This window comes from Mus caroli, chromosome 16 (genome assembly GCF_900094665.2).
Source record: "Mus caroli chromosome 16, CAROLI_EIJ_v1.1, whole genome shotgun sequence".
Classification (NCBI taxonomy): Eukaryota; Metazoa; Chordata; class Mammalia; order Rodentia; family Muridae; genus Mus; species Mus caroli.
In genome coordinates this window covers 68016382-68042475 of record NC_034585.1, presented here as the reverse complement: position 1 = coordinate 68042475, position 26094 = coordinate 68016382, and the positions used below count along the sequence as shown (strand labels likewise).

The following is a 26094-nucleotide window of genomic DNA, read 5'->3' as shown; positions in this document are numbered from 1 at the left end:
CAATGAGGAAAGGCAAAGACCAGGAAGGTAGACCCTCTAACGGCCCAAGCCCAGCAGGGACAAGCTTCAAGACTAGGTCTGTCCTATGTGGAACTGACAGCGTAATACTGGAGCCACAAAAGTGGTGGGCAGTGTACCGTACTGATTCTGACAATTTCCACTGTTGTGACGTCATCGTTAATTTAGACAGGACTATGCCATTTATCACTTGGGAGAATTTACTAAAGGGCTTTATGACTTCTCTGAAAATGATTTGAAAGTTTGGCGTACACCGGTGTCCTATTTCTCCATAACAAGGCTCTAGCTAACTGATCAGGACCTTTTCCCAGTACTTTCTTCCATACAAAGGACCTGAACAGACATCTCAGTTCTCAGTCATTTAAAACTATTATCAAGCATCAAATAGAAATTCTCAAAACAAACAAATGAACACCCAAAAAACAACTGGTTTTGGTTTTTGTGCCCCCCCCAAAGAACTGTGGTTTTTAACTAAATAGCTCCTAGGAAATGATCTTGAAGCAATGACATAGTTTCTTAAACCATTTTCAATCTCTGGATCCATAAAAAAAAAATCACTAGAATCCACATGATGTTAGAACTTTTGGGTAAACTGAAAGATACAGTAGAAGACTGAAAACCATATGTTCTTTAGATTTTTAAGTTTATAAAAAAAAAAATCACAGGTGAGTGGAGTAAGAGTTTTCAAGCTATCTTTAGGAAGATGCCCACCAAAGACATTAAAAACAGCAACTGAGCAGCCAGACGGATCAATATGTAAAGCTACGTAAGCCTAATGACCTGAGTTGGATTCCCAAGACCAATGCTACTACTACAAAGTCTCTGGATCTCGACACAATCATCACGGCATATGAACCATACACCCCACCACACCCAAACACAAGTATAGTAACAATAATTTTAAAAGTAAGTAAACCAATGAACTAGTGTCACTAAAGGAATGACAGCATAAACTATGAATACATGGATAGAAATTTATTATGATATATATATAAAATTAAAGATTGATTTATTTATTATATGTAAGTACACTGTAGCTGTCTTCAGATACTCCCAGAAGAGGGCATCAGATCTCATTATAGAGCATTGTAGCCACCATGTGGTTGCTGGAATTAGAACTCAGGACCTAGGAAGAGCAGTCAGTGCTCTTAACCGCTGAGCCATCTCTCCGGCCCCCAGAATATATTTTAAGACAGGGTAAAAACCTTACAGAGGACCCAGAGAGATGACTCAGCAAGGAAAAATGGGTGGCCCCAAGCCTGTTGACGGAAGTCTTCCACAGAACTCATACAGTGATGGAAAGAATAGACTCACGTAAACTGTATGCTGACTTCCTCACTCCCACCCTGGGAGATGCTTGTGTGCTCGCACTTGCACACACACACACACACACACACAAATGTATAGATATATAAATATTTACAAATGTTAATTAAAAGAAAACAACCTCCAGGATAAGAATCCACGTCTCAGGAAAGAGACAGAGCTCAGCTCAGACCCCAGCTCAGCCATCCTCCTGTTTTATTCATTGCATTGAGTTAGGGACTGGAAGAACAGTCAGTCTACCTTTAAGCCTTATGTCAACTCATAAATCTAAAGAAACACAGAAGAACTCATAAATGCATGATCCCATCTCCACCTTTGGCAACGACACTGGGGGCACCACTGAGGGAGCTGAGAAAGTCATACCTAAGAAGTCATGTAAGAGTCATGGCCAAAAAGATGTAGCTAAAAGAATTCTTTTCTGCAGGAAAGAATAAGGTTTCAGAAACACACTACAGGCTTCTGATCATGTGCTGATAATGCTGCTGTTTTTCTGGACTGCAGACTCACTCAGATTTGACCAGCCAGGACCACATTTTGATTTGGTTTTGGATTTATTTATTTATTTATTTATTTTTGACTGGGGAGTGTCACTGTTCTTGCTTGTTTGGGTTTTTTTTGCTTTTTGTTTTTTGTATTTTTAGTTTTTAGGTTTGGGTTTTTGGTTTCTGGTTTTTGTTTTATTTTCTTTTGTCTTGGTTTAAGTTTTAGTTTCAGACAGGGTTTCTCTGGGTAGGCCCAGCTGTCTTGAAACTCACTCTGTAGACCAGGCTGGCTTCAAACTCAATTCTCCCTCCTGAGTGCTGGGATTAAAGGTGTGTGCCACCACTGCCCAGCTGTTTTGGATATATGTTTTTTTAATGCTAGATTTTTCTTTGTTTTCTCAGAAATCTGTCATTGGAGAAGTGCTTATGCTAAGGAAACGCCCTTCCTACCAGCTCACGGGTAACATCTTATCACCAATTTCTTTCCAAACTAAAGACAACTCCATTTCAATGGCCTCTTTCTAAGAGAACGTTAATCCTGGGGGAGGTGCAGGAAGGGGCTAACTTCGATTCACTTATGGAATCCTCATAAAACTTATGTGGGTCTTCCTATTTCAACTTTATTCCCCAAACTGCACAGGACTGAATTTTACACAGCCATGCTAGGTTTATACCTTAAGTAGGTGCTCTGTGGCATGTAACGCCAGGGTACTTTCTTCTCTATAGAAGTTATTATTTGACAGCAGAAGGGAAATGTGGACAGGGGGCATAGAGACCTAATTAATGCCCAACAAGGAACTAAATCAAGTTGTTATCACGGCCCAGTTCCCTACAAAAAACAAAAACAAACATCGAAAGCCCACATATCTTGATGTAATAAGTATATCCCAAAATGCTTAACACTGAGGAGCAAGGCTTCTGACACAGGCAGGTTGGTTTCAAATCCTCACTCCAACTCACTGCTTGATGACAATGGAGGAGCTTAACCTGTCTCAACCTCATTTCCATATTGATAAATAGGGAGAGCAGCGCACATTCCTTCTGAACTGAGCAGCTAGAAGTGAGAAGAAGATAAGACACGTTAGCACTTTGCCGAGTAGATCTGAACACCCAATAAACTTCTCACTTTATCAATACTACTATTTTTATCAGAGACGTTGTTATTGATTCCTTGTCCTTCAGAATCAGTGTACACAACTGGGCAAACACTGCATTGGTTCATCATTTAATTAATCATTGAATTAATAACACTTGGGTATTTATCACATGAAAGGATATTTATTATATTTCCCAAAGAGTGCTAATCTCCCAGTAGTTGAAGACAAAACAGCCCACTATATTTCCTTTCCTTTCTGGTCATATTGAATCTAATGGAAAGCTGAGTTCATGCAACTTTGATCCCATCAGAAATCATGGAGATAAGAAGCAAAAGACCTCAAAGAAGAACTACGTTTCTCATATACAGGGTCTGTCCACATGAAGGCTTGGCTTCTCTCCTACTGTCCCACTATTTGCTTAGGCTTAGGAAATTTGGACTGAAGCAGCTCATTAGCTTATGAGAATTAGAGTAGCAAGCTTTAATAACAGCTTGCTGGGGAACTTTTGCTTCTCCAGATAGGAGAGGGAACGACTGATGAGTTTTTAATCTCCCACAGGCAATCTCAGGCAGTTTACTTTTCTACATACAACTTGCTAATTAAATGGTCTGGAGTGACTGAAATCCTTCACAAAGCAAGAAGCTGAAGCAGTTTAAAGGTACCCTGAGGTGTGTAGTTAACATGTACAAATGTGCTTGAACTCACTTTGGTTATACAAGCAAACATCATTTCAGTGATAGATACTGCGGCGTGATAAAGCTTGCCTTCTAAAGCAAGCCTTAATAACCCAAATCAGCTTTAGACCCATGCAACTAAAAACATAGGTTCAGTTTCATACAAAAGTAACAGATGCATTGCTTGAGCTAAATTAGAAGTTCATCCGTCGTTACTTTAAAAAAAAGATATATATTTTTTTTAAATCATACACTAACGTGGGAAGATGTAACAATACAGGTTAAGTCAGGAGATGAAATTATGAAGCTCTGTCTATCTTACTAGCATTACCTGAGGCTACTCAGCCTTGAAAAGAACACCAGTATACTGCTCTAGTTTGCTTCTGTTTCTGTGATCAAACACTGACCGAACCAAACAGGGTTGAGGGCGAGGGGTTGGGGGTTGGGGGTTGGGAGGGATGACAAAGGGTTTACTTTGCTTTCAGGTGTGCAGTCCATCGTGTTGGGAAGCCAGGGCAAGTTATCAAGGTGGGAACCTAGACTCAGGGGCTGAAGCAGAAACCCTGGAAGAACTCTGCTGGATGGAATGTTCCAGTTTTGTTTTCTCGGCCCCACTTGCCTAGGGATGGTATCGCCCACAGTGGACTGAGTTTTCCTACCTTGATTAATAATTGTGAAACTGCTCCATGGATCTGCCCACAGCTAATGCAATAAAAGCAATGCCTCAACTGAAGTTCCTTTCCCACGTACTGTCAACTTGACAACTGAAGCTAACTGTAACAGACACAAAATTGCATTGGTAGGCAGAAGTTCAGCTCTGGGTTCTGATTTCTTATTGACTACAGTCCAGAAATGAGGACAAGAGGATTTTTTTTTCAAAATGGTACATTAACTACAATCCCATGTAGCAAGCTCTGACCTCTTCCTGACCATCTGAGAATCATCTCCTGTGTGATCCTTGAAGCTTACAACTAAAATAGGAGAGGACACATACCAGAAATGATTTTTTAAAGTATGAAATAGTTTTATCTAGCAATTTTCTTCTTCAAATATTTTTTTCTTAACATTCAATGGAGAGCCTGTAGAGAGATGGTAATAGAAAGTTGAACCCTGAGCTGGGCAGTGTTGGCGCACGCCTTTAATCCAAGCACTTGGGAGGCAGAAGCAGGCGGATTTCTGAGTTCAAGGCCAGCCTGGTCTACAAAAGTGAGTTCCAGGACAGCCAGGGCTATACAGAGAAAACCTGTCTCGAAAACAACAACAACAAAAAGAAAGAAAGAAGAGAAGAGAAGAGAAGAGAAGAGAAGAGAAGAGAAGAGAAGAGAAGAGAAAAGAAAAGAGAAAAGAAAAGTTGAACCCAGAGGAATGAGGGCTCCTATAGGCACATGGTAAACAGAGAAGCACAGAAATAAAATAAAAATAAAGGTGTCCTTCCTTTCTTTCTTTTCTCTCTCTCTCCCTCCCTCCCTTTCTCTCTCTCTCTCTCTCTCTCTCTCCCCCCCTCCCTCCCTCTCTCTCTCTCTTTCTTTCTTTCTTTCTTTCTAATAAATTGGCACCTAATAGTTTCAAATAGAACTTCTTCCAAATAATGTTAGGATTTTTAGGGGCATGTCCAGGGAAGGCTCCTTCCACAGCTGACTGACGGAAGAGTAGCTCCCTGTTCTCAGGCCTTGTACAGACGGAAAAGAGGAATACAAGACTGCCTGCTTTATAAAATCCAATCACAAGCATCTTTGAAAAATGCACTCTGTGAGTTCAAAAGGCCAGCCTGGTCTACACCGTGAGTTCCAAGACAGCCAGGTCTACACAGAGAAACCCTGTCTGGAAAAAACCCAAAAGAAAAGTGTAAGACTGAATTGCTATTGCTAGAAGTACTTTTTTTTTTTAAGTATCCTTTTTTTTTCCTTTTTAAATATTGTTAATTAGGTATTTTCCTCATTTACATTTCCAATGCTATCCCAAAAGTCCCCCATACCTTCCCCCCACACACTCCCCTACCCACCCACTCACACTTTTTGGCCCTGGCGTTCCCCTGTACTGGGGCATATAAAGTTTGCAAGACCAATGGGCCTCTCTTTCCAGTGATGGCCAACTAGGCCATCTTTTGATACATATGCAGCTAGAGTCAAGAGCTCCGGGGTACTGGTTAGTTCATATTGTTGTTCCACCTATAGGGTTGCAGATCCCTTTAGCTCCTTGGGTACTTTCTCTAGTAGAAGTACTTTTTAAAGTATGGTGTGTGTTTTTGTTTGTTCGTTTGTTTGTTTGTATTAGATCCTCTGAATATACTGCCTTATTAGAAATCAAAGCTGGCTACTTCCTATACAATACATGTCAATCAATCACTTGGCACAAAAACATATTGCCACTCAACACTAAACCATAGCACTCTGTTGTAACCTGATTGTGCTTTCAACACTACACTTAAGTGTCAAACTAGGAGACAGGCATTAAACGGATAGACGACGTAGCATCAGACTTGATCAACTAGCTCACTCTGTCATCTACGCATGTTACCCCCACAAGGAAACTGAGTGAAACGCAAGCGCGATTCCTTTTCCAATTCTAAGCTATGCACAGCTGTGGCTACAGCCAGATTTCTCTTCATGAATGAAATCAGAAAGATATGCACAGTCATGGTGTTCAAAATATTTTTAAATGTAGACACTCTCATAAGATGTCTGTAAGCCAAAGAAAAGAAGGAAGTAAATTTGTAGAAGCTTGTTTTGGACAATGGGTAATGAGGCTTAGCTCTCCCATGAAGGAAGCAACATGACACCGTCCAGTGTTAGGAATAGCAAGGGAGAAAGAGGGGTGGAGATCAAAGCTACCTCCCTGTACTCTCTAATCTTTTTGGCTTCCTCTTGGTCAGCAGCAAGATTGAACTAAAGGGTTGAAAGTGGAGGTAGAGCAAAGGAAACCATTCTAATCCAGAATTGCCAAGGAGGGGGTCTTTTGATCTCCACAGGATGGCAACTTTATTGGCTATGCATAAGCAGTTTCTAACCAGCTGATCAACCAGGTATTAATGCTCAACCCTTCCATGATCAGTAACCATGAAGTGAGTCATCTGTGATCAGCAATCAACCAGAAGGCTCATCTACTGCTAAATGACTGCCAGCCCATCTCTCACCCAGAGGATAAGAGCAACCACAGGGGACGTGATTGTCTCTCCACGGGCTCTTCCCTGACAAGTGCCAATTATTTGCCTTGAGATTCAGAGGGGGGAAAAAATTCTCTCCTGAAGTGTGGGTGAAAGAGAATAGCATTCATTTTCCCAAACACAACTTGGGATCTATATGCATTTGTGTCTCCAGCAGACCGTGTTTTGACATACTCGGAGTCCCCCTGCTTCCAGCCCAGATGGGATGAAAGCAGAATACAATCTAGTTAGATGCGAAGAATGGTCTTTCTTTCTGGGTGATCTAAAGGTTTAAAACCCATTTTCTTAACGACAGGAAACACAATGCCCACCCCCACCTCCCTTTTAAAGTCCTAAGTGTTCAAACCACAGTCTCACACGGGATAAAGTAAAAAGTGATTGAGCCATAATTTTTTTTAATTAAATTCTTCCATTCTCTTTTTCGAGTTGGGCGATATACCTTCCTCAAGAGTGTGGAACAAGCTTGATTCAAATCCCTGCTTCATCAGTGTTTCCCAACTCCTCTAGGATGTTTCTGCAACTATAAAGTACAGATAAAGAAACATCGAACCTACAACACCTCTGTCGTAGGGTTCTCATAAGGTTGCAAGTGAAAGTCTGTGATTCAGACACTCCTAGAAGTCATCGCAATGTTCCCTAACTCACCCTGGAATTTGAACTCCATCTCATTTTAAAATCGTTTCCTTCTGTCACTTTACTCACTTCCTCTAAGCAGAGGTGTGCTGCCCGAGTCAACTACAACTTCAGTGTCTGCGCCTTGGCACATACGAAGCAGTCAAGATTCCAAAGCATGAGTAAAAGTGGGATGAAGGAAAGAAAGCCTTTCGCTGCATTAAAGCTGTGAATGGGCTTCTACTGCTTTTACTTTCGGAAAATGTAAAAAAAAAAAAAAAAGATCTAATTCTTCACACTGTTGCTAAACACAGGGCACAAACACTGGTAGCAGATTTTCAGAAATCCATACTCCTCCCACTTTGATTCCCTGGCTGGGTGTGGTCAAGGAACATAGATGGGACCCACTTAGAATGGTGTGTGTCTGAATTAGTATATGGTAGCTCGGATTAGACCTAAGGCCTTGCACAAGATAGGTATTCACCCTACCACTAAGCTTGGTCCCCACCTTACACTTTTCTGACTTATTTAAGGGCCAGATATTGTGACCCAGGTCTTAATCTTAGCACTTGATCTCTGTGAATTGCAGCTAACTTGGGCTCCTCAATGAGACCCCATATCAAGCAAACAAAATAAACAAGCAAAGAAACAAAACAAAAAAACAAAAGAACAACAACAAAAAAAAAACCCACAAACTTAAAATTACGGATCTCATCCTCTACTAAATTTCTCTAAACTTAGATTTCTATTTTCTTTTCTCTTTGCCTTTTCTTATCCCCAAATTTACATATTATGTAATTACCTTAGGCCTAACTTTGATTTCCTTATAATTCCCAACTTAAAAAAAAAAAAAAAACAAATCAAGTTACCAGTGTGGTTTACATCTGTGATAAGAACCGAAAAAAAATTTTTTTTAAAGCAATTAAGGTCTAAGAACATGATCTGGCATGCTTTTGCTTGTAGGCATAAGGACTTAATTCAAATCCCTAGCACCCACACAAAATGCAAGGCAGGGCCTGTAACCCCAGTACTGAGGGTAGCCTAGACAGGGCTCACAGGGGTTTGCTGGCTGACAACCTAGCTCCACATTCAATGAGAGAACCTGTCTCAAAGGAAGAAGGCAGAAAGAAATGAAATAGGTGACTTGATGTCTCCTCCTCACCCCCTGAAAACATGTGTAGAATACACATACACAAGCATAGGCCACAATCACACACGAAAATAAATGTGAGAAATTGACATAAATCTTGCCCTAGCATCTTTTATGAGCACAGAAGTTAACATCCGAAGCCTCGGACACTTAGGATCTTTATTAAATAAAGTTTTCCTAAATTTCCTTCCGATCCCGTTCCTGAGACCCAGCTATTTTCCATTATAAACATTGCTACAGCTGAAATCTGCTCACTCTACAAAATAAGTAAACAACTGTCACTGTGAGCTGAAATGGAGCATTTTATAGCACTTTGACATGGGAGCATTTCACTTGTCATAGTAAAACTTAAGAAAAACATCTTCGGGTAAACAGTCTCTTTTTACACGGGCTCAACCACAAATCTTATATGTTACAGAACCTATCTGGGGAATAGAGAGAAGTTTCAAAGACATAAAATTATTTAAGTATTTATATCTACAAGCCATAAGGTTGGATTTTCAACGTAAGGTTGGATTCTAACGCTAGGTTTGTATGTTTAAAAATTTAAAAAAATAATAATATGAGCCAGCAAGCTGGTCCAAAAGTTAAAACACCTAAGCCCGACAATAGGAAGATGACACCCCCACCCCCCAGGATCCATGTACAAAGGCTGGATTTGGTAGTTCATCTGTAGTCCTAAGACTCATATGGTGAGTTTGGGAGACAGAGGCAGGAGGCTGCCACAAGACGCTTGCAGCCAGTTAGTGTACAGCACACAACACATGAGAAGCAAGGGACACGCTGCATCAAAGGGGGAGCAGGGGAGAATCAACTCCAGAGAGCTGTCCCCTGACTTCCAAGTGCACACCACGACAACTGAACAGTATCTCGCACATGCATGCACATGTGCACACGCATGCACACACACACACACACACACACACACACAGACACACACAGAGGAACAGAGGCCCACATAATAATGATATATCTTAAAATTTTTAAAAAAATAATCAACATGGGCTGAAGTAACCAAAACTCATGTAAGGAGGGGCAATGAGGGAAGAATGAGAGAGTAGGAAGAAGAAGGGGAGATAGAAAAGGGAAGAGAGAACCTGTCTCAAACAGTGAACTGTGTTCCACATGATATGGAGAGAAACATCACCTTCCCAAAGAAGGAGAAAGCAGTGGGCAACTGTCACATCATTTGAAATTCAGATCTCACCCTAAGCTTCATAGGAAATTCAATCATTTCTTCACTGAAAGAAAGTTTGAGCCAAGGGCGTAAGAAGAAGAAGATGCCTGTGACAGAACATGCGACTAGTTCCTGAGAGACTTCACAGTTTTGTTTTGTTCTTAGGGTAGCTACTGCTCCTCGCCTCACCCCCCAAAATACACACCCATAGACAAGAACACGGATTTAACAAGTGCTTAGATGAATTTACCTTAAAAACAAATTGCCAAAGACATGGCAAAGTGGTTTACCCCCAAATTTTAGCTTCACAGAAGGAAAGTCTCATGTTTTTAGAACATTAAGTTGTTTTCTTTTTTTTTTTAAGGCTAGAAAAGCAAACAGTCTCCACCGTAATACTTAATGCTCAATACGCCATCACACACCAAAATGGAGTTTATAGTCTCTTTGAAGATAACTGTAGACTTTGTTAAATTGGCAGCCAGTATTAAAAACAAAAAGGGGAGAAAAAAGAACTGACAATCAATAGATGCTTTTACAGGTTAAATCTTGTCGAAGGCGCCTTATCCCCTTGGTACACTTTGATTTATTTAAGCTCACCACATTTCTCTTAAATACACTCCATTAACAAGTGATAGACTGTGATCTAGGGCTGGAGGCAAAACACGAAACACAATCTTTCAAGAACTTCATTCATTCCTTTACCAGGTGTCTTGCCCACACCCAGGTTACGAGTCACTCACCTAACTTTGCTAAGTTTTTTCTTCTTTTTCTCCAAATCAATGGAGGCGTTTTACAACAGCCCAGAGTCATGAGGTTGCCCTAGAAGTCCAATGGTTTGGCCCCATATCCAGACTTAAAATAGCATCCATGAGTAAAAGGTAGGCAGGAAATACAAAAGTTGCTGGTTAAGGCTAGAAGAGACGGCTCAGCAGTTAAGAGCACCTTTTGCTCTTCCAGAGGACCTAAGTTCAATTCCCAGCAACCACATGGTGGCTCACAGCCATCTGTAATGGGATCTGATACCCTCTTCTGGTGTGTCTGAAGACAGTTAGAATATACTCATAGACAAAAAAATAAATAAATAAATCCTTTTTTTAAGCTACAGGTTAAACGGGAGTGGGGAGGAAACAGCTAAATGGGCCCTTCTGGCCTAGGACTTGGCAAAGCAACCTGAGGGCTGCAAAAACCCAATGGCTCCCATGGAAAGTTTGTAAAGAAGACACCAGGAATCATGCTAGCCATAAGATGCTAAACACACCCCATATCTACTCAGATTTGGATCTCTGACTTTAAGTATTGATCACATTATTAAACATGAGTGAAGACTCCACGCCTCCACTCCCCCCCACACACACACTCACACACATATATTTCCCAAGTGAAGACAGGGTTTGACGGCTGACGGGACCAGCTTGATGTGAAACCCTATTAGTGTGACCCTATCTTTAATCTACAGCCATGATAAAATGTCCCAACATACACAAACTCAGCTCCCACAGTGACTAATGACCATTAATCCCCCTATCTTCAGTAATCTTCCCCTCCACCCATCCATCACGCTGACACCTCCCTTTACATGCGTGAACAAACTTTCACAGAGAAAGGGGAATCAACAAAAAAAAAAAATCTCAAAGGTATCTGAGGCTGTAAATTAAACTAAGGGGAGACAGAGGAAAGAGAGCGAGGGAGCGAGATAGATCAGATCTTCATGGTTTTTTGATTTGCATCCATGGCTGAGAGTAGGGGGTGGTGAACTGTTCCATCATCTAGATATGCAAACTGAGAAGAAAGGCTGCCACACAGAAAGGGGAAGTTGGATGTGGGGGACAGGGCCCCCAAAGAGTTAGTTTAATCTTCTCATCCATCCCCAGTGAGACAGATCGTCAAGGGCTGAAATTTCAATTTCTGTGTTCTTCAAAGGAGTTACAACATACTACACTTCCTATTTCACTTAGTTCAAATGGGGCTTTTAACTTCCAGCCAAACAGCTTCTCTCGGGAGCTTACCTTTTCTTAGGCTTTTATTTACTATCATTTAGCTCTTGTGGGTCTTTTTTTTTTTTTCCTTGTCTTCTTTTTTTCTTTTTTCTTTTTGTAGCCTCTTGGCTTAAGTCAAACCTTTGATCTAAACATAAAGAATCACTATAGCCCACAAATGTTCAAACTGGCTTTAAAAATTATTTCATAATTATGCAAATCAAGTGACTCTAACTTTTAGGCCTTGATGCAACTTGAAACTGGCTTAGTATGTGGCTATAATTTCCCAAGGTGCAATGTGTATGTGTGAGTGTGTGTGTGTGTGTGTGTGTGTGTGTGTGTGTGTGTGTGTAGGACTGAAACAGGATCCCTGATTGAAACCAGAATCTACCAAGAGGGAAGAAACAGAACTGGAGTCTATGGTTCAGTCATCCATAGCTGAAGATTCTTAAAGGGTACAGGGAAACTGTTTGCCAGCCCCCACACGATTCCTTCTCTTGGGACAGAAGGTTTCTTAAACAGCATCTTTCCAACCCTTCATTTGCAGCTGCAGAACTATTCGCCTTACAAACACTAAGGGCTATCTTCTGTTCTGTCTGGCCAGTGAGGACTACCAGGCAACTTACTTGCAACCGCCTGTTTTCTTTCTAAGCCCAGTCAGGCAGTGGCTAGTTTATATCCTACCACGAGAAGGAGTTATTTCCTCAAGTTTCTTCAGAATCAAATTTAATTACAGACTTTGGTTACATAAAACAACTTCTAACAACCCGTTGAGCTCAGAAACAGGGGCGGGGGGGGACGACCAGATTTTGGATTGCTGGGGAGTGAGAATCACAAGCCCCCCTCACCCCCCCACCCCCACCCCCACCCCCACTCCGTACCGCTTGCCCCTCCACTCCAGCACCCCCTAAGGATCCCTAAGATGGGTGATACTCATTCGACCTAATCCTAAGAGCCCAAAACTCGGGGACAACCCGCTGCCTCCTACCACCCAAGTGCTTAGACAGGCGTTTGCCCAGAGTGAGCTGGGCGTGCCCTGAACTTGGCGAAAGGCCGAGGTCTACCGAGAGGTTTGGGATGGTTTCAGGAGAGTTTGGGGTAATAGGCCAGAGGGGACAACCTCAAACGGGAAACTAGAAACCTTTCCCTATAGAAGTTCTGGAAGGGTCGAGCCCCTCTGGCCTTAGAAGGGAGCGGTCGCCAAAAGTCAATTCAGGGTCCGATTCTGAAGAGTGGAGTGGGGACCAGCGAAAGAGATGAAGGGTGAAGAAGGAGGGCGCAGGTTACCTGAACAGAGACATATTAATCCAAAGAGGTAAAAGCGAGCAGGCTCCGCGATCATTGTCCTCGGGTAGGTCCTGCATACAGTCTCATGCCAAGAGAAGGGAGCAGAAGCGGAGATCTCCAAATTTATGGAAGCCACACACCATACACCCTACACACAAAGGCTTAATATAAGCAACGTGAGTCAATCCGCCAAGAGTTTGCAGGGCAGTTTCTGGTCGACCTTTCCGGAGGCTTGTCAATCCCTTTGCAAAGAAAAAGCCCAAGGTTTGTCTTCCCTAGCCCCGGGTTTCCGAAGAGGCTCAACCACTTCCAAGGCTCATCCAAGTCGAACAACAAAGAGCCTAAACCGAGGAGCAGTTGTGCGGTTTCCTGCCTCCACAGTCCTGCTGAGCCTCCCGGCGTGCGCCTCCACAGCGTGTGCCCTGGCGCCGCTGCGCGGCGATTGCAAAGTTGGGGTGTGAGAGCAAAGGAAGAGATGCACCCCAAAAAGTGTTCCTCCGTCTACCGGAGAGCCAGGGAGTAGCAGGCCACCCCCCTCTGGCGGCGACTGAAGTCAAGGTAGCGGCGGCAGCTGGGGAGAACAGTCTCTAGGTTCACGGGGTGCGCCTGGGTGACTCTGCGCACCAGGAGGGAGCGAAGGGGCGGAACGGCGACAGCGGCTGCCTGGGCGGGCCCTTGTTCCCATCACTCGCGGGATGCGGAGGGCACCGGGGACCGCAACAGGACCGCGGATGCACGAGCGCCTTCCGGGCGCCCCCAGCCCGGCATAGCACCCAGCATCGTCCCGGGTCCTGCTTCTACTGGGGCGCGTGTAACGCACCTCCGAACCAAGCTGCAGCCCAAACTTCCCGGGGTGGCTAGTCTTACTCCGTGCTCCTGGAAGCTTCGGAGAGGCTGCTCCGGGCGGCCCCGGGTTGGTGGGAAAGAGCGAGCAGGAGGAAGAGGATGCTGCCGAGGCTCGCCCGAGCTCCGCCGGGAGCTTGCAGCGTCTGAAGTTTCTGCTCTCACGCTGCCTCCTTTCGGCTCGACAGCTCTTGGGTTTCCCCCTCAGTCCCTGCTGCTCCGGGTTTCCTCCCTCTCCAGCCCGGCTCGGGAACCTTTAAAGGGGACGCGCGATCCCTGCCAGGCCCTCACTGGCGCTGCTCAGACAAGTTCTGCGTGTTAATATTTCCATCCACATGCCTGGAGTGCCCAACTGCGCCCTCAGGTGAGATTTCAACGACTCAGAAGCAGAAATCTCAACGAATAAGAACTTGTTTTGGGTCCCTTTCAATCTCAGTCTCCCCTGCACCTTTCTCCAAATGGAACCTCCCAAACCAAAGACTTCAAAATCCTCCAGGTCCCTCTTAACCTCTTCTTTACCGATTTAGGGAATTGCAGTAAACTTCCAAAGAAGTTCACTCACCACCACTATCACCACCACCCATATTCTTGTTAAACGAACAAACAAACAAGCAAGCAAACTTATTTGCTTTTTCAGCAAAGAGGCTTTAGGAAAGTGTAAATTATCTAAAATATAGTAGTGAATGTATTCTCTTTTTATTGAATTTGCTGGCGGTCCTGTACAAAAGAATGAAGGCTTACGTCTTGGAGACTTCATTATGTTTACAGGAGAGTCTAGGTAGCTTATACATATTAGAGACTCAACAGTTAAAAAGAGTAACAGATGGGTGATAATACATTAATCTAAAGTTTGCAGTGATGGGCTCTTAGCATCTCAAAAACTGGGCCACCCCAAACCCCAAGGTATCAGGTACCTGTGGCCATACCAACTTTATTCTCTCTTCTGAAGAAAAAAAAAGGGGGTGGGGGGGCTGTGGGGCTACTTCATGAGTAAGCTAATTAGGCCCAAGATGAAACATGCCTGGGATATTTGACAGACAAGTTTTCACAAATTCGTTGTTTTCTTTTTTGTTATTATTGCCTATGACACGATGAAAACCATATAATAGCTGCAGAAGGCTCTACACATTGCAGTTGTTGACACAGTTATCGCTTTTATTAATAAGTTACTCTCTTCAAAGTTATGGTCTATGACTTCAAGATGAGTACTTGCTATCTTCAACTATGGCCGGTGGCATGGCGGCAGGTGCAGAGGGTTTGGATTTATTTTGTGTAGACGGTTGGACTTTTCCAGGTTTCCCTTAACTGACTGCCCGCATTGCCTACCTAAACTGCAAGTTTCAAAGAGCCATGTGCTCATTTGGGTCATGGCTTCTGTGGCCCATGAACTCAGAGCAACTGTCTGTGAAAAGAAAACCTGGTTAACAGTGCCTTACCTTTGAAAAGGAAACACAACTTAATCCCGAGAAAGCTGACTGAAAACTCAGTAAACAAGCCAGAGATAAGAAGTCAAAGACTCTAACCAGAATCTTTTCAGCAGCAAAAACAAGAAACGTGCAGTAAATGCTAAGAGACACACATTGATTTGGTATCTGTGAAAAGTTAGTTTGGTGAGAAACAGAGAAAATAAATTTTCCTTGGAATAAAATGAACTTTTAAGATAAGATACCCTAGGAATAGAACATAAATAAGCTTAGCATGATAAAGGAGAGGAGGAGAAAATGAAAATGTCCAATCCCCAAGTTACTCAAGGGGATTTTTAAATGGAGATTTTGAAGTTCCATCTAGTGAAGGATATATCTTATTTTCTTTTATTTGTGTGTGTGTGTGTGTGTGTGTGTGTGTGTGTGTGTGTTGGACCTCCTGTTCAGGGAGGTAGGGGCTCCTGCATGCTAAACACAGTCTCTGCCACCAGTATGAGAAAGTAGACTCTGTGCAAGAGTCCCTATTACATTGTTTCCCTAGTGTATCTCCCAGTCTTCACAATATCCCTGAGATCTTCCAAGCGCTATTTCACCTTATGGCTCAATGGGAAAGTGTGCCTACTGCTTTTGCAAGATCCTAGTTCTGTTTCCAGCCTGTGATGGGCAGACGGCTGTCTAATTCCAGTTCTAGACGATCTGATGCCCTTGCCTGATCTCCATAGGTTCCTGTATACATGTTCTGTGCATATATATTCAAACTCACACATATGCATACACACAAAATACAAATAACCTTTTTAAAAATGTTTTTTTAAAGATTTATTTTATTTATTATATGTAAGTACACTATAGCTGTCTTCAGATACCAAAAGAGGGAATCAGGTCTTGTTACAGATGGTTGTGAGCCACCATGTGGTTGCTGGGAGTTGAACTCAGGACCTCTGGAAGAGCAGTCAGTGCTCTTAACCACTGAGCCATCTCTCCAGCCCCACAAATAAACATTTTTTAAAATGTATTTCAACACCTACCACATTTCCATTGGTTTGAAAGTATAACAATACTAACTTCTATTTCTCAGCTTCAGTATACTACACCATTAAACTCCTTTATTCCAGCCTCAACGATAAAATGATCTAGGGAGACAACAGTAAATATCAACCGGGAAAGAACTATTAGAGAATTTCATCCAGAGTGTTTTCTAAGAGTATTCTGTCAAGTATAACAGTAAAATGGACATCTAAATTAAGAGTTTGTATGCAGACGGTATTAGGGACCCATAAGAGGAGCACATGAAGTTGGAGTGATTGAAAAGGTTTCTAACTCCTTTCTTCCACCTGCCCACTCATCATCCCACTCAGGTGAATCCAAACAACCCCCGAGTGAACATCTACATGCAAATTAAAGATGTTGTTGAGGCAAGATGCAAATATAAGCCTATTCTCAGGGCCCAAAGAGCTCTGACTCTTCTTCTTACAGCAAGAATAAAGCTGGCTCTAGAGAGGACTCTGCCCCAAAATGTAAAAACTGAAGAGAGCCATTGGGTGAATTGATAGCTCTGAATAGTTCCAGGGTTGAATTTATCATAGCAACTTGCCACCATCCTGACTTTGTTACTGAGCTAATTAAGGTACCTGAAAGACTCCCCAAAATGCTCTCAGTGTGTTCTATGAAGAATAGTGAGTATACATGTATCATCTACATGTGAGTAGGAAACATACTCAACACAGGTCCCCTGCAACTTGGCCATGGTCATTAAAGCTCGAATGCATTCCAGATTGGCCAGGAGACAAAAAAAAAAAAAAAATCAAAGTAAGAACGTGTCTTCATTTACATTCAAAAATCCAGTTCTGATCACTTCAGTGAGAGTGTCTGTGGGGAGTGCCATAATGAAATCTATTACATTGTATGCTAGATTTAAAGTTGGAGGGAAGAGAGAGAGAGAGAGAGGGGGGGGGGAAGGGGGCAGAAAGGAAGGGCAGGAGAGAGCAGTGTGCTGTGAAGTTCCATTTGCTGAGGTTTGACATCCAGTGAGGCTTCTGAAACTCAGGATCTCGCAGAGCCTCTTTGAGACGTTTGAAGAAACTTGAAATTAATGCATTCCAATAACAGTCTTATTGTTGGGGACTTTTGAGAGGCAAGATGCCAAAGCTACAGAGATTTCTCACTTCCTCTGATTTGATTTTATCTTTCCTGGAGTTGGAGAGCAGGGGGCAGTTGCAGGAATTCAGGAAATAACAAAACTCCCAGAGTCTCTCTGGCGATCCTAGAGTATTCTGATCAGGAGAAACGGAGTCCTGAGGAAACTGTAAACCAGAGCATCTGCCTTTCTTTCTTCCTAGCAAGACACCTGAGCATCAATCACACGGAGCCCCCTATGCACACCACAACTTCCAGCAGATCTGGTGAGCCAGTCTGGCAAGATCTCTGCAGGAAGACCCTGCTGACTAAGATACCATCCCTCAGGAAAGAACAGCTTATTTAGCAATTTTTTTTTTACACAAAATGGTTGGGTAATCTATACCCTGTTTGGTATCTAAAATACTAATCCAAGATGCATGCTTGACTATTCCCCCCAGTTTGGACACATAGTCCCATATCGGAGTAGAGCCATAAGTATTATTAATAAAATGGTAAACAAATTCACATTTATTTGTATGTTGAAATCTTAGGTCATATTTCACATCAGGCATATTTCAACTGTAATGTTTTGATGTGTCTCTAGCATTTAGAACAGGTATATCCTCCAAACCAGATAAGCCCTGGAAGAAAAGAGTTCTTGGCATCATTCCTTTCCACTTGTCTTAAAGGTTCCAGTATCTGGGAATAGCAAATGCAACGCTTTCGATGGAACTTTTCAAAGGTGGAAGAGAACCCCGCTGATACCACTAATATGGCCTCCTCTCCCCAATGCTATCTAAGTCCTATTGAAGAGGAGTACGGTGAGATACCGTGCTGTGAAACTATTGCACTTGTGGTTGCCTCTGAGCATCTCTGCCTGTTGTTGGGACAAGGCAGATATTCTAAATTTGGGCGCTAGGTGGTAGAGCCTGAGCTGAATCTCATTAAAACTTACACCTTTAGTTTTCACAGATGGTTGGTTTTTGAAGAATGTAAATAAGTGGACACAGGAAAGTGGGCCTTAACCAAGGGAATGGTTTGCAGCACTTTACAAACATTATCTGATCTAATTCTCGCCTTGTGAGGTGCAATTACTCTCCCAATTTAAAGATGGGGTTAGGGGAGTGAAAGATTAACTCCGAGTTCAATGGCCCAGATGCCATGGGCTTATATTTGAACCCAGCTTGTGTTGAACCAGAGCACATGAGAAAAAGGAGACGCATGGTAGAATAGGCTTGGGAGACTTTGGCTTGAACACATTCTGAGGTTTCTCAGTGCCTTTAACATGCAAATAAGCATTGTGAGAAAATGTGGATCTTGGGTAAACATCACTGTGGTGTTAGGGTAAGACCTCTATCAGGCATGGTCCCACACCTGAAAATTGTGTCCCAATTCCTTTCAAAATTGTGGACCTTTGGCAGGAAATGAGGGTTAAAAAGAGCCATGCAGCCATCCATACTGGGCTGAAGTCACTATTATTGTACTTCTGGGTCCTTCTTCATAAAGCTGCCAGAGAGAACCTGTTATATTCCAAGACAAACTAAATCTTTGTGCAGAACCCTCCAGTGGTTCCTCCCCCACCATCACTCCCCCCACTACCATATGCAATTAGGAGTATGAGCCCTTCAGGAAATTTCCAAGGCCAGTTGGTCATAGCCTTTCAAGCCTTTCTAGCCTTGGCTTACTTCACTTTAACAGCAAGGTCTCCATGGTATCGCTAAAATGAGTCAGACAATTACTCACATCAGAGATACTCATTGTCCTATGGTTAATATTCACCTCCATAAACCTGTGCATTCCATCTCCTTTCTCTTGGGTTTCAATGGTATGAAAATTTCTCAGATGTCCTTTTAAAAACAATAAAACCAAAACAGACTCTCTAACCTCCTATCTTTACAGGCTAGTGCCCATACCACTCCATGCTCCGAGAAAGCCTCTCATTTGACTCCAGAGCACATATCCCCATATAAGATATGACATACTCCTTTTGTTTTTATTGGCTAGTCCACTCAACATGGGATGTTACCAGAGTCCAAGGATTCTCTACTCAGGTTCCCAGCATCTAAGACAGTGCCTGGCTCTTAACCTATGCTGAAATGTTTATCAAACGTGTGTAAAAGTAGATTTTATTTAACCATGTATAGATTGTTTCAAAAAGTGCATATTTAGTGAACTTACTTGTTTATTCTAAACTTGGTTTCCTCTGATAATATGGTTTAATCATTTATCTAGTTCTAATTACCACTCACTGGATCTCTATAAGGTCATGACTGACTTTCTGGCTGCAGAAGGACTTGCTTATTTGGATCAGCTTATTTGGAAACAAAGAACGGAGAACTAGTCACCAAATCTTAAAGAGTGTGATGTTGAAGCTAGAAGTAGCCTTACAGGTTAACTTTCTCATACATGAGAGTTCTGAAACTGAGAGTAACATTTCCTAGGACATGCCTCACCCCACCAAACCCCCAGGCAGGTGGGCCTGGGTTCTATAAGAAAAACAAGCTGAGCAAGCCACAAAGAGCCAGCCAGCCAACAGCCCCCCTCCATAGCCTCTGCCTCAGCCCAGGTCTCCAGGTTCCTGCCCAGCTTAGCTCCTGTCATAACTTCCTTCAACGATGAACAGTGATTTGGAGTAAGCAAAATGAACCTTTTCTTCCCCAACTTGCTTTTGGTCATGGGGTGTCATCATAGCAATGATAACAAAGAAAAGCAGTCAAGTCCGAAGTCCTTGATCAAAATTCTGTATGTCCCGAATATTCAGACAGGAGATAGTGCACAATATATATGAAATAATGAGTTGTGCAGAGTTCTGACTTTTCCTCCTCATACTCGGGGACTAGTTTAGTTCGGTTGAATGGTTACTTTGGGTATAAACTGTTCCAAAGAGACTAGAGACCAGCACTTATTTATTTGTTTATTTTCTCTTTTTACTTAAACATCCTATTTGTTTACATCTCAAATGACACCCTACTTCCCAGTTAACTCTCCACAAACCCCCCATTCCACATCCACCCTCTCATCCCTCCCCTTTGCCTCTATGAGGATGCTCCCTTCCCCCTACCCCCCCCCGCCCTCCTGCTGCACCGCTCCAGCATCTCCTTACACTGGAGCATCAAACCTCCACAGGACAAAGGGCCTCCCCTCCCATTGATGTCAGACAAGGCCATCCTCTGCTCCATGTGTATCTGGAGCTATGGATCCCTCCCTGTACACTCCTTGGTTGGTGAAGACCAGCATTTAAATAGCACTATCTGCTTGTGATAACTTTCTAGGTATTGTCTATATCTAAACACATTTAATCTCTGGCATAAAGTGTAATTAGGTTAGTCCCTGATATCATTCTCCTTTGTGCTGGAAGAGACAGAGAAGGCTCATCTATGAGGCTGAGCTCAGCCTCTAAGCCTCATTGTCTGAATGGAGAATCCTGACTTTTATCTGCACACCGGTCTCTGAGAGACAAACGGAGGTGATTGATTAAGAGAACATTGTTTGTACAGATCTGGTTGTAGGGCAATGCTACCAGAGTATAAGCTTTGTCTAGAGCTGTAGTTTCATCTCATGACTCAGGAGGAGAAAGTGATGCTGAGAAGCACACATCTGCTTCATGTTCGGCTCCACATGGAATTGAATTTTTAATTTCATACTCAGAGCATTCAAAGTGATTTAATGTTTCGTTTTTAGACCCGATGAGGTGGCATAAAAACAGATATTGATTGTGTGTGAAGACATCCCAAGAATATTGGAAAACACGAAGAGGGATTTGTGTGTATATATTGCTAGTCGAGCATAAGATTTTGTTGTCTTTTGAGTTCTTCCTCGCAGATATATCTTGGGTGGAGCATATACTATTCTCATCATGAGTTAAAATTCTCTTCAGTTGGGATCATAGCTAACAGCTGCACAGCTGACTGCCAGGCTCCGTAGTCTCACAACTTGAACACTACTTTGTAAGTAATTTACATTATGTGTAATTCTGCAGATGTGTTTTAACAGAACTGTTACGTGTTTTTGAGTTTTCATTGCTTCCAACGGAGGGGAAAACTTTTCAGGAAATGTTTACGGGCCTGAGGTGCATATGTTGGGATTTAGACCTTGTTTCCTACATTGGGTATGTTTAGTCCCACCTGCAGATTTGTTTACTCTGACTATTTCACCTAGATCTTAACAGTTATTTTAATGACTTCCTTAAGGAAGTATTATGAAAAACATCTTGAGATGTATCGGAGTTTTCTATTTAGAGGACATTTTCCAACTTAGTAAACAAAAAATAGTTCTAAATATTTAATGTAACAATAGCTTTGGAAAGGGGTATCTCCAAGTTTATCATCCATAATAATAACAAAAGTGATCAATAATTCATTAAAGTGTAGGATCATAATAATTTGAAAGTTATTTATTTTATAACTGTATTAGTATGTTCTCTCCTATGCCTTAGAGAAAAACGACTTCACGTTTGGAAAGCTAAATTGGGACTTTGGGATTTCATAGCCGCCTGGTGTGATTGAGGCCTTAGGTTCTAAATATGGAGGCGCTCATTCTTGTGGATAAATACTGAATCCACATCCCCCAATTGTCGCCGAGAAACCAACTGCTGCTGAAACCCACATGAAATGTCAACCTACTGTCTTAACAACATGGATAATTATATATTTCCCCTTGAGTTTAATGACTCCCTCTCCAGTGTCCTGGCCACATTCCAAGAGAAATCATCGAACGCCATTATTGTAACCAAAAGTCTTTGTTGATTTGATCTAATCTCATCTTCTCAATTTCCTATCGTTATATATTGCTTTAAAGCTGCTTGATTTCATGTAGAACATAGGATTTCCCTGGTATAATACGTATCTTATTACCCTGTTGTATCCCATGTGTATTTTTTGAAACGAAAGGGACACTTGCTGCAGCTAGCATAGCAACTTCGTCACCAAAAACATCATACAAAATTATTTTACTTCCAGAAAAAGTTTCTAAATTGTACTTTATACTCACAATGTTATAATACTTAAACAAGGAGAGAAAACTAAGTTACCTTGTTTACGTTTTGACCAAAAAAAAAGTTAGAAGCCTATTCTAGAAGTTATAGATTTTGCATTCCTTTATTCAGATGTTAGTGGGTTTTAGTGAGATTTTAATTATTTTACTTCATAACATAGAGGTGGAATAATTTAGGTCATTTGGAAAACAAAAGAAACAAGAACGTGTAATGATCACATCAGATAAAAATCAGGTGTGAGATGAGCATTTTACTGTTCATCCTTATGTTTTATTGTTTCTGAGTCTTATGTGCAATTTTTCTTAAGTTGTGGAATGGTAAGACTGCAAGCTTCTGTGAGTAGACTGTAGTGTAAACAGTAACTGAGTTCTTGTCAAATATAATGCTGGCTGTTTATGACCTACAAAACACAGACACACATACACAAACACATGTATGCCTCTACTAGGAAATCAAAATGTTCTCTCTTGCATAGAACGTTCATGTTATAAAGTAGTCTTCCAAAATTCCATAACATAAACAGGATAAGTTAGATGCAACTGATCATTCATTGCTAGATTCTTAATTTGTTTCAGTTGGTTGCAAGACACACAAAATGTGATATTGCAAGTCATGGAAGGATGTTTTTCCGGTGAAATTGTGAGTGAACTTCATCTCCCTTGCAGATACAATGTTGATGGAACATGCTTACCCACACGCAAACAACTTTCCAAGTTACTCCAATGTTTGGAGGAAATGTTCTAGTCATTAATTTAGAATTACAGTGTTACATGCAATATAGATGAGCATTAATGATAGCAGACAGCTATGAAGAATTATTAGAATTCTGAACTGCAAATCGCTTTCTTTTCCCTTAGGAGTCTCACGTTTGTTCAAGGGCAGCCATTTGTTTTCATTACAAGCAATTAATAAAACAAAATGTTTGTGTTTCACAAGTATGCTTGAATTTCACAGTTCTTGCTATTTAACACCAAAAAGTAAACTCTTATCTTAGGAGGGGCAATAAATCCCAATATCGGGATTTTTTTCTAAACATGTAAAAGTAATTCATTATTTTTGCTAGTTCTGTCTTTTCTTCACAAACATGGATTTTTCAATACTTGGATATCATAATTGTTCACAGGCAGCATTATACAATCACACATAAAGACTGAAAAGAAATCAGTCTAGAGGCCCATCTTCATCATTACGTACCCAAATCGTGTGACTTTAGCTAACATCCCTTATTTATTTATTTGCTTCTCAATTCAACATGTGGCTTGCTATACAGTAGAAATTAGTATGGCTTAATTATCTTCTCTCTCTCGTTGAGCTATGATCCATACACTTAGAGAAATTAAAGAGAGGGCGTCAACTCTACTATTCAATACTTCAATGGCTGAAGAATAATGCTGTCAATTTCGAGGTGAATCATATTGCCATTCTTTTTTTAAAAAATTAGATTTTTGTCTGGAAAACCCATCTGTTTTAAATATTGGTGAGTTCTTGTCAATTCTGCTTAACTCAGACTGAAATGGAAAGAGAACCGAGCAAAATCTAATAAGGCCAGTGATCCACTGCACTAACATTTTCTATCGTGCTCTGCTTACTGTTTGTAAACCATTAGAACTCTTTAAGAGGCATTAATGAATGGACAGCTTTTTTTGTGATATGTGTGCTTCCCTCCCAGCATCATTTAAATGTGTTTCTCAGGTGGAAGCCATGTGATTAAAGTAGGAAACAGAACCAAGAACGTTGCTACACACAGTCTTCCCTTGTTAACCGTATTCATTCTTTAAATCTCAGATCAAAACCCTGTCCTTAGAAAAGCCCACCCAGATCTGACTTGTGCAGCCCAGTGCAATAGGTCAGCCTTTTGTGTGCTGTGCCCCGAGAAAACTTGAACAATCTCTCCAGAGCACCAACACTAAGTAAATGCTGTTAAAAGATATTTTTAAATTTTGTCTTTTCTGTGAGTCTTGTAAATAAATACCAGTGTGGTAATTAGCAACTTCCAAACAGCTCCTCCAAAGCTACCGAGAACATGGCTTTACATACAATTCTGCATAGCAAACAAAGTTTAGGGGGGAAATGAAAATCTAGACTAAAAGAAATAAATTGAAAAGAAAGTCTCCATGAAGATTTTTGGTATCTGGCCATTCAGTGTTTCTGCAGAGAATCTAACTTGGCACCTCCTACCTGCATATAAGTTTATTATTTCAGTGTGTTCTCGTGTGGGGGACTCCATACCTACCAGCAGCCTACTGGCATTCTGCAGTATATAGACATGTGTGTGATAGTCACTAGTGGATGACATGGAGTGTGGTATGGTACTTTGTGTGAAGGAAAGGGCCTGTTAAACATCTTACATTGTGCATAAGATAGCTCCCACCCACTAAAAATAATAATCACCCCACTCCCCAGTGTCAAAAAGTGTCCAGATTTAGCAACTGTGCTAACTGGAAGTTAGCTTCCGTACCCTTTAGAGACTCTTTTTCTTTTTGTGAAGATTAATCATTTAGTAGTGGGTCTACCTCCTAGAAGTTAGTTACAGTTGGATTCTGCAGTTATTTGTGCCTAGCAAACAAGAATATTGTAAATAATACACGCGGATTCCAATAAATTAACAAAAGCTAATGTATCTTTAAAAAGAAATGTTATTCATGGTTTTCTAATGAATTATGATGTATCACTTCCAGGAAGAGCATCTCTTCCTACTAATTATTTATTACTGCATACGCATAGATTTAGAAAAGTAAGATTGTATATGAAAATAAGGCCAAAAGCATAGGTGTGGACTTAGTCAATCAGAATGTTTCTTAGATGGTTTTCTTCTACATACTCTTCCACTTGATAGAATGGACTCTTAAAAAACCCTGTTCTTGTGTGGATGATGATTTGAGTGTGCATGCGTGTGTGTGTGTGTGTGTGTGTGTGTGTGTGTGTGTGCACTCAGTAAATGCAATATGGAGAGGTTGAGGTTGCATTTATTTATTTATTTATTTATTTATTTATTTATTTATTTATTCATCAAGACAGGGTTTCTCTGTGTAGCCATGGCTGTCCAGGAGCTCACTCTGTAGACCAGGCTGACCTCGAACTCAGAAATCCGCCTGCCTCTGCCTCCCAAGTGCTGGGATTAAAGGCATGTGCCACCACTGCCTGGCTCTGAGGTTGCATTTCCAACTACTTTTTTTAAATGAATTGCAGGGTCAAGGGATGTCTCAGGCATCTTAAATTTGGAGTATTGAGTGTTTATTAAACTTTGCTCTTTGGAAAAAGGACAGGATTGGGTATATATGTAGAATAAGTGGAATGTCATTACAATTATGACATTGAGGTACAGTTTTCCTTCTAAGATGAGCAAATGGATAAGAGCATAACTGTCCATTCCATCATTGGCTAGTTAGTCATCAATGGAAAAGCCTCTTAGTATCTCCAACCACTGTTCCTCTTACATGAAAAGAGATCTTATCTGCTAAGCGTCTTACAAGAGTTAAAATAGGTAATTAATACATATAAAACTCTGCACTTGCAAAAGCAATAGTTAAATGTGAATCATTATTATTGATGTGATTTTATTATAAAAAGAGTCTCCATTCTGAAAATATTAAGATGTTGTTTATAGTTGGCAGAAGACTGATACATAATTAGTAAAGGAAACTCCATGAGAACTATAGCTTGAAGTATTGTCCAGAAAACCATGAATTAAAAAGAAAGCTACATACAATGACTTGGAAAATAACCTATCCCTTTTCTGGTTTATTAAGGAAAT

At 41.4% G+C, this 26094-nt stretch overlaps 1 protein-coding gene across 9 annotated transcripts in view; it reads right to left on the bottom strand.

Annotated features, from left to right (window-relative positions):
• Robo1 (roundabout guidance receptor 1) overlaps positions 1 to 26094 on the bottom strand; it is a 997918-nt gene that overhangs the window by 363455 nt on the left and 608369 nt on the right. For 4 of the 9 annotated variants that reach the window (XM_029470379.1, XM_021185624.2, XM_021185625.2 and 1 more), the window contains exon 1: positions 12963 to 14106. The exons of the other annotated variants lie outside the window; for them this stretch is intronic. In XM_029470379.1, the coding sequence (XP_029326239.1) occupies positions 12963 to 13017 (55 nt within the window). In that variant the 5' untranslated portion in view covers positions 13018 to 14106. Of the gene's footprint in view, positions 1 to 12962; positions 14107 to 26094 lie in introns of those variants that run through there. 9 annotated transcript variants of the gene reach the window in all.